A 9,309-nucleotide genomic window follows, 5' to 3' on the forward strand; every position below is an offset into this window, starting at 1 on the left:
ATATATGTGTGTATATATATATATACATATATGTATATGTATATGTATATGTATATATATATATATATATATATATATATATATATGCTTGTATGTCTTTGTTTTTGTATTTGCCCCTCTCCCCTTTACTGCTTGACAACTGGTGTTGGTTTGTTTATGTCCCTGCAACTTATCAGTTCAGTAAAAAGTAACCGATAGAATAAGTACCAGGCTTTAAAATAAGTACTGGTATTGATTTGTCTGACTATACCCTTTCAAGATGGTGTCCCAGCATGGCCATAGTCCAAGACTATAATAAGTAAAAACAATGGATACCAAAACATGGCAGTGAAAGGAAATCCATATTGTGCAATCATTATGGTATGGTGTCTTGTTTGTTGAACATAGGTTTTTACAAGCTGTGCTGAAGTATCTAGTGGATTCGGAAATAGTTCAACATTGAAATGGTTTAATTCATAATTATTGGTTTAGTTACTCAAAAAACTTACTGGATTTCACCAAAATTGTTTGATTTAAAATATATCAAGAATACACACACGTCTGTGTGTGTGTGTGTGTATATATTCTGTGCAATATATCATCATCGTCATCATCATCATCATCATCATCATCATCATCATCATCGTTTAACGTCCGTTTTCCATGCTAGTATGGGTTGGACAGTTTGACTGGGGTCTGAAGCCAGGAGGCCGCACCAGGCCCCAATCTGATCTGGCAGTGTTTCTACAGCTGGATGCCCTTCCTAATGCCAACCACTCCATGAGTGTAGTGAGTGCTTTTTATGTGCCACCGGCACGGAAGCAAGTCAAGGCGGCGCTGGCATCAGCCACATTCGGATGGTGCTTTTTACGTGCCACTGGCATGGGGATCACAACTATAATTTCCATTTTGATTTTGATGTACTTAACTCAATAGGTCTCCTCAAGCACAGCATGTCGCCCTACGATCCAAGGTACTTTTGAATGGGCTGGGGCTGGTTATGCGTAACCGGTGTAGGATATAGCTGTGAACTCACTTTATTTGCCAGGTCTTCACAGTCACGGCATATCTCCAGAGGTCTCGGTCTTTCGTCATTGCCTCTGTGAGGCCCAATGTTCGAATGTCATGCTTCACCACCTCATCCCATGTCTTCCTGGGTCTACCTCTACCCCAGATTCCTTCAACTGTTTGGGATTGGCACTTCTTCACACAGCTCTCCTCATCCATCCGTAGTACATAACCATACCAGCACAATAGTTCATATCTCAACTCCTGATGAATTGTTGTGGCACTATCACAAGATACAATATGTTTTGGACATATTTTAGAATTGGCAGAATCTAATCTGCTACAGGCAGAATATATAGTTATGTATGTTTGGTTTTAAGAATATATGTATTCAGCTTCATGTGATGTATAGTTTTGTGGACATGTAGGTCATGTCCAACTCATCAGATGCTAGAAACAGAATGAAAATTTTGAGAGAAATACAAGTTATCTTCTTGGTGTTAGACCTCTATTGGTCATCTCAGGTCATGTGATATTAATGCTATCAAAGCAACATCAGCTATTTTAACACCATATGACCTGAGTTAACCAGTAGAGGCCTGATACCTAGAAACCATCTTGAATTTTTCTTGAAACTCTCAGACTGCTTCTAGCATTGGTGAGATGGATGTGTACTACATGCACATGAAATTTTAAGTGATATGGCATAGAATCAAATTGTCATTAAAAATATAACTCCTAGCAAATGTATTGGTTGCTATTTGCTTTCATTTCTTCACTCACTTGTGTGTGTGTGTGTGTGTGTGTGTGTGTGTGTGTGTGTGTGTGTGTGTGTGTGTGTGTATAAGGAATGTAACTCCCTTATCTTGTTTCAGTCCCATCAATTACAGGTGTCGAGCATTTGGGACATTCCTTGTTACACCTCTTGCTAAAATCTACTTTCATTTAAATTCTCTTATTCTTTATTAGCTACTTCAATTAAGTATGGAAGAGAAACACCTTATCTTTCCCTTCACAATCTGTTCAGTTCCACTGCCATTCACTCTTTATTTGTTCTTTGATAGGCTTCTAAACTATTTCCACCCTATCTCCTTGACATGACAGTGAACAAATACACTAAGCTCATTATCATATGATACACATACATACATACATACATACATAAATACATATATATACATATAACACATATGAATTTATGTATACACATGAATATATATCATCATCATTTAATGTCTCCTTTCCATGCTGGCATGGGTTAGACGGTTTGATTGAAAACTGGTAAGCTGGGGGGTTGCTCCAGGTTCTGATCTGATTTGGCAAGGTTTCTATGGCTGGATGCCCTTCCTAATACCAACCACTCCGAGAGTGTATTGGGTGTTTTTTACTTGCCACCAGCATGGATGCCAATGATCTGACACTGGCATCGGCCACAACTACGATTTCACTCAGTTTGACAAGTCTTCACAAGCACAGCATGTTGTCCAACAACTGAAGTTCAACAACTGAAGTCCAACAATGGGTCAGTTACACAACACTAGCATTGGCCACAACTATGATCCTACTTGGCTTACACACACATATATATGTATCGAACATAGGGAAGTTTCCAGGTTTGGTGTTTACATAAAGAAAGAAAATAAATAGTTTAAGGGTCACTACAGCTGTTTCAGACATGTTTTTTTATTGATGAATAAACTGGTTACATCATGTAAAAACCATTTTCTTCAGGTGAATTATAAAAAATATATAAAAAAGATATAAAATTCAAAATTTGGCTTGAAAAATACCAAGATTTTCTCATTTGTTTCCAGCCTCCACATTTCGTGCCCATATTTCACTACCATGCAACATTACATTTTGTATACAGCGTCCTGTAATCTACCCTTCACATAAATAGAAAACCCCTTCACTGTTTGCAAAGGTTAAAGATCCCTGAACTTTTTTCTCTCTTCTTATTTCTCTGACTACTATGCTTTCAAAGCACTCTCTCCCATTGCTAATTAAGTCACTTAGGTAACAGAAGCTATCAAATTATTTCTAGAGAACTGTCTAAAAATTTCTTTCATGAGTGCTGTTTTTGCTAACAATTCTTATGTATTTGCTTAATATGAAGTTGTTCTTCTCTGTCAGCCACTGTATGTTTTGTGTACCTATAGTTTACATTGGGTACACCATATAGGGATTTCTTGTGCACCTGTTTACATTGGGTACACTTACCTGCCTACCTACTTATATGCTTACCTACCTGCCTACATACCAATGTATGTACGTACATGTGTACTACACACCTACCTACCTACTTAGCTATCTTCTTATGTAGTACATGCATTTTTTTTATTCGTTTACTGATTTTAGTCATTGAACTACAGCCATGCAGTGACACACCTTTAAAAGGTTTATTCAATCATTTATATAAAATAATAATCTGAATCATAGAATTTAATTCTTGAATATGATAGAAATATATCAGTCTTTAGAAATAGTTATGTACCAAACTCAAATCATTACTTATTTGAGTCTGGTAACTTATTCCATTGATATCTATTTGTCAAGCTGCTAAGTTACTGTAGAAAATGAGACACAACTACAATAAACCACACCAATTTGTAAGATCAGCTGAAACAGATCTATAATGCTATATACTTGAATTAATATATTCATATAAAGGGGTGTGGCCTAGTAGTTAGGATGTTGGGTTCATGATCACTAGGTTGTGGATTCAATTCCACATCTGGGTTGCATCTCATGTCTTTAAGTAAGGCACAGCATTTCATGTTGCTTCAGTCCATGAATATCAGTGTTGTGTGGACACAGGCCTCTCTCCCTTCAACTGTCACATCTTCCAAGTTTTGCTAGATCAAAGGTGGGAGAGACAAAAAGATGACTCACAACTACATAAGCACCTAAAATAATTAAGGAAATCATAGAATAAGCTACCAGGTCATACTTACTTGTAAATGAAAGCTAAACATACACACACACACAACCACAATTTGAGTACAATACACAGTCTTTTTCTTATTTTTAAGTTTAAAAATGAGGAACTGTATGACCTGAAGTCATACCTATTGCCCAAGCTAACTGATTTATAACTAAGACTTTGAATTACAGTACTACTGTTATATGTTGCTATATAGTGATAATATATTAAGTATTCATTGTATTTCACAAGTATGCATTCAAGATACCTGTTGCATAATGCTGATACCTGTTGCATAATGGTTACAAACAATGGTCCACAGTAAAGTTGTCTGCATTATAGATTGTATCGATCAATGTCTAACTAAATACATAAAAATTTTGTTTGTGCATTTTTGATATGAAATAATCAGAAAATAAAATAGACATTGGTAGCAACAGAATACTACTTTTTCATTTTTATCATGACAGAAATTCACATTAAGATATGTGTGACTTCATACTATACATAGATACTGCCTATGTCATTATCAGTGTCAACACAATTTACGTCCCACGAAATTACATTTGTAGGAAACAAATATTGAAATGCTGGAGTGGTTTAAAATGTTTTAATCAAATGTGAGTTTTAACAATACTGTAATAACAAGCAATGATGTTAAGTAATGACATTAAGCACATTTTAGCAAATTGATCATTTTCAGTCTTGGTTAGATTTTCCATTTGCCAAATTCAATTAAAGCTTAGACATTTATTTTCAATGCACATGCACAACTGTTGTTCATAAATTTAACAGTTTATGTTTCAAATAGTGGTGATTTACCATTTTTTAAAAGTGAGGAAGTCTGCTTCACTGTTGTCTGTACCAATGATAGATGGCACGACATCATTGTCTACGTTGTCAGTGTTATTGTCTTGATCACCTTCAATATCATTGTCATCCACAGTCATCTTAATCTCGTTCCTCAATAAGGGTGTCATCTTCATTGCCATCCAGTGCATTTGTAATGCTGCATTCTTTGAAAGACTTTGCTATATTGGTTTCAGAACTCTGCCAGGCTTCTTGTATCCATGTTTACAAAAGTGAGAGCCTTGGTCAATAAATGTGGCTTCTCAGAATGGTGTACTTGTGCCCATCTGCCAGTTACTAGTTCTATATGATGTGAACATGCATCTTGAATAGATCATTCATACTGATGTAGAAGGATGGTCATTCTACCAAAAATGATGGCAAAATCAGTCTTCATGGACTTTAATTCCTGTTGTACATCACCCTGTCAATAGTATCTAAAAGCACTGAGTACCATAAGGATGGCTGTTTTACCAGGTTGTATATATATATATGTATGCATGTATGTATGTATGTATGTAAGTATGTATGTATGTATGTATGTACGTACGTATGTACGCACACACGCACGCACGCATGTATGTATGTATGTATGTATGTATGTATGTATCATCAGGTGACTTTGAGGACCTTGTATGGATATTATTGGTGAAATGTGTCTAGCTTCTTGGCCATCTTTGCTAATATATCCTGTTTTATTGCAATACAAAACTGTTAGTAGAACTATTACACTATATAACTTGACCTTGCAGTGGTGGCTTATATTACCATCATTGCAATGTTATGATAGGACAATTCTGACTTAAGTATCAATTATAGTAATATACATACATGCATGTGTTTGTGTGTGTGTGTGTGTGTGTACGTGTGTGTATGCATGTGTGTGTGTATGTGTTTACAATATATTTTTTCTGTTGCTTCAAAACATTTTAAAACTAGTTTTATCTTCATATGAAAAATATGAATGTAGTGTTTTAGGGATGGGGGAGAAAAAAAACAAGTAAAAACTAACCAATAAATATATAAATAAGTATATTAGAAAGAGAGAATAACAATGAATATGTATTATTAAATTGCACATCCCTCGAAAATAATTTATACTTGTGAGTATGAATTGAAATGACTTAACTCTTGCCAGCTTATGTTCTAACTACTCCAAAACTGTGGAGATCACATGGTTCTGGTTTTGATTTCAATGTGTGACACCTTGGGCACAATTCCTGATGGAATTTAGGTTGACATAAACTATTTGGAAGCCAATCAACTTTTGCCTGTTTGTCCCCAATTTAATAGCAGTACCTGGCTTAGGGGACCTTTAATGAAGTCCTCTCTACTGCAAGCATTTCAACAAGTTTTCTAGTTTGAGGTCAATTCTGTATCTTTATACATTACTTTCTACTACAGAAACCCATTACTGAAGGTTTCTGCATCTCACCAATCTTAGAGACTTTGCCAAGTTTATGATCATTCATACTTTGACTAATTGATGAAAATATTAAAGCTTGAAAACATAACCCAATGCTTGCTTTGGATCTGAATTTGCAACAATTCAAACTTAATTAGTCACACAACATACCATTGTGAAATCATTCGTTTATTATGTCATAGATATTTAAGATTATTTATTAATATCTAATATCTGATGATATTAACAGAGTATTTAATTTCAAATATCAAATTATTCCACACAGTGTAGTATGCAAATCTTTGGTACATTTGGTATATTATACTCGTATCTCTGAAAAATGTATAATTTTTCACTATGTATTGGGTCATGCCATAAATAGTGTGTTTTTTTTATACTTCTTTTAGTTTTCAAAATTAAGATAAAGTTCTTTTTTAATCTAAAATATAGTTTCCTTCGTTTTCCACAATGCTCTTCCATCTATCTGGTAGACTTGCAAGGCTTCTCTTCTAAAATTCACTTGTCTGTGAGGAAAAATACTCCTCCAGTACTGTTCTGATCTCATCTACAGAATTCATATTTTTTCCATCCAAATGGTTTTGAAGACTGAGGAATAAATGATAATCAGATGGAGCAATGCCCGACAAATATGGTGGGTGGGGCATTGTTTCCCATTCAAACTGCTCCCATGCTTGGAATGTCATCCTCACTGTATGTAGCACACCTTTCATCCTGAAACCAAAGATGGTTGCTTTTTAAAGCTGCTCAAGCTGTTCGCAGTAGATCTCCTTTGTTATTGTTTGGTTTGGGATTAAAAGTTTAAAGTGGATTAAACCTTTCATATCCCACCAAACAGATAACAACACCTTATGTTGGTGAAGACCTTCTTTAGCCTGGGGTGCCAGTGTTTCTCCTTTCCCTACCCACTATCTTTGGCGCTTGACATTTTTATAGAGAAACCCATTTCTTGTCACCAGTCACTATTCAGTCCAAAAAGGGTTCATTTGTGAGACGTGACAGCAAAGAAGAGCATGCATTCACTCTCTACGTGCGATTAGACTCAGGAAGTTTATGAAGAACCCATTGACCCAATTTGCTGGATTTTCTGATGGCACAATGAATGGTTGAATGACCAAATCCAAGCTCCTCTACTAGTTCCACAACAGTTACGATGGGATTTTGTTCCACCAGGTTTTGCAGAATGTCCTCGTTGATCTCTACAGATCTTCCAGGCTCATCTTCTAGGCTGTAGTTTCCAGCTTGGAATTTCTGGAACCGCTGTTGACACTGGTTTATGCTTATTGTCTGATCCCCACATACTGCATTAATATTCTTCGCACTTTCCATTGCATTGTTGCCGTTATTGAACTCATAAAGCAAAATATGCTGAATATACTCCTTTGTCACTTCCATTATAGCTTTGAAAAAATAACTGTTAAATTGAACTGCATTCTTCAAAATCTGCACTAAGTTAAAATTACTACCTGCTTTTATAGCAAGTTGATACAGACTTTTAGTTCATACAATTGAAAAAACTGCATTATTTATAGGATGACCCAATATATGTTTGGATCTCCTGGATATCTATTATATTAATTTTATTAAAAAGAGGTACAGGAGAACTTGGTTTAATTTTTAGAGCCAAGAGATATTTCATTTACATGTATCTGGTAATGCTCTAAAAAGCCACAAAATATAGAGGTTTAAGTGTACTTTGCTTTATAGTAACAATCCAACCTTTCTTTACTCTCCCATTATAAATTTTAATTTTAAGAGCAGTGACTGGCAAAATTGATAGAAGATTGACAAAATGCAATGAATATTTTAGTTTGTCTCCTTACATTCTGACTTCAAATCCCACCATAGCTGACTTTGCAATTCATCCTCACAAGGCCGATAACACAAGTACTAGTAGTAATGTAATAATTCAATTGTTTACATCATCCCTCTAAAAAGTGGTCTGCTGCCTGTATTAGAAATTATTATTAATTTTAACTATTACAAATAAAATTTCAGAAGAAGATACTAAATTTGAAGAAATTTCAGAAACTCTACTTGTATGTATATCTATGCTTACCAGTGAATCAAATTTTGATGTCTATATTGGTAAGATAACTAAATTATCTAAGTTAACCTAAAATATTCAATTTTAATTGTTTGAATTTTTAGGCTGCCTTATTTCATTTATTTTTTATAAGTATTAATTTTTACCCTGATATCACCTTCTAAAAACATTTCCATTTCTTTTGTGAAATTTACATTGCAAGAAAAGTGGTTTAGAGCTTCCTTTAGCTATTTAATTGCAAGCTTAAAGATGTATCATTTTAATTTTTTTTAAATTCCTGTGTTATGATGCTTGACATGTAAAGGAGACTAGGTAGACAATTTGAACATCAATTGCAGGGTGTTGTTATGCTTAGAGTCTTACAACTTGTTAATACCATTCTTTTCATTCTGCTGTACCAATAGCGTATAAGTAATATATTCAAAGGGATAGTCAAATGTATGCAGCATAAAAAAAATACCACTATTCTGTTTTCTAAAAGAAAACCACAATGATTTATTAAATTGCTATTTTCTTTATCATAGCTTTCGTTACTTCAAGGAAGCTTGTTAGAGAATACTTTGCTGAATATGGTTACTGAAGGGTATCTTTTGACTCTGTTTTAAACATTTTTATTGGTTCCAGCCACTGGGGTATGGCTACATGATGGCCAAAGTTTTTTTTCTTTTATATTGTATCGTGAATGCTACTGAGAGCTTTAAGCGATATTTTACTACAGATGTTGCAGTTTCTTCTCGAAGAGAGGGATTTGAAAGGAACCATCTATTCACAAATGGTTTATAGTCTAAGACAGAGTGAACAATTCTTGTCTAAAGGTATACAAAATCAAATCCATTATCACTGTATGTGACTGTCCTTCGCAGTTGTTGGCTGGTGTTCCCAAAACCTGCAGAAGTACTTACTGTACCTTTCATTGACAGGTGCATGCCAGGTTTGTTCACAAGTACTTAAAGGTGAGTAGATATGATATTTTCTCTGCACCTATTCATTTTCATTTCTTTTTTTTCCATTAGATAGCTTCTGTTTTGTAATAGGCACTAAAGCCCATTTGTAATATGCACACACAAATATATGTATATA

General features: G+C 34.7%; 1 protein-coding gene across 5 annotated transcripts in view; it reads left to right on the forward strand.

Annotated features, from left to right (window-relative positions):
- LOC106873463 (voltage-dependent L-type calcium channel subunit beta-1) overlaps positions 1 to 9,309 on the forward strand; it is a 303,996-nt gene that overhangs the window by 131,160 nt on the left and 163,527 nt on the right. For 2 of the 5 annotated variants that reach the window (XM_014920835.2, XM_052976435.1), the window contains one exon: positions 9,150 to 9,182. The exons of the other annotated variants lie outside the window; for them this stretch is intronic. In XM_014920835.2, coding sequence (XP_014776321.1) covers positions 9,150 to 9,182 — 33 coding nt within the window. The remainder of the gene's footprint in view (positions 1 to 9,149; positions 9,183 to 9,309) is intronic. 5 annotated transcript variants of the gene reach the window in all.

This window comes from Octopus bimaculoides, chromosome 2 (genome assembly GCF_001194135.2).
Source record: "Octopus bimaculoides isolate UCB-OBI-ISO-001 chromosome 2, ASM119413v2, whole genome shotgun sequence".
NCBI classification, from domain to species: Eukaryota; Metazoa; Mollusca; class Cephalopoda; order Octopoda; family Octopodidae; genus Octopus; species Octopus bimaculoides.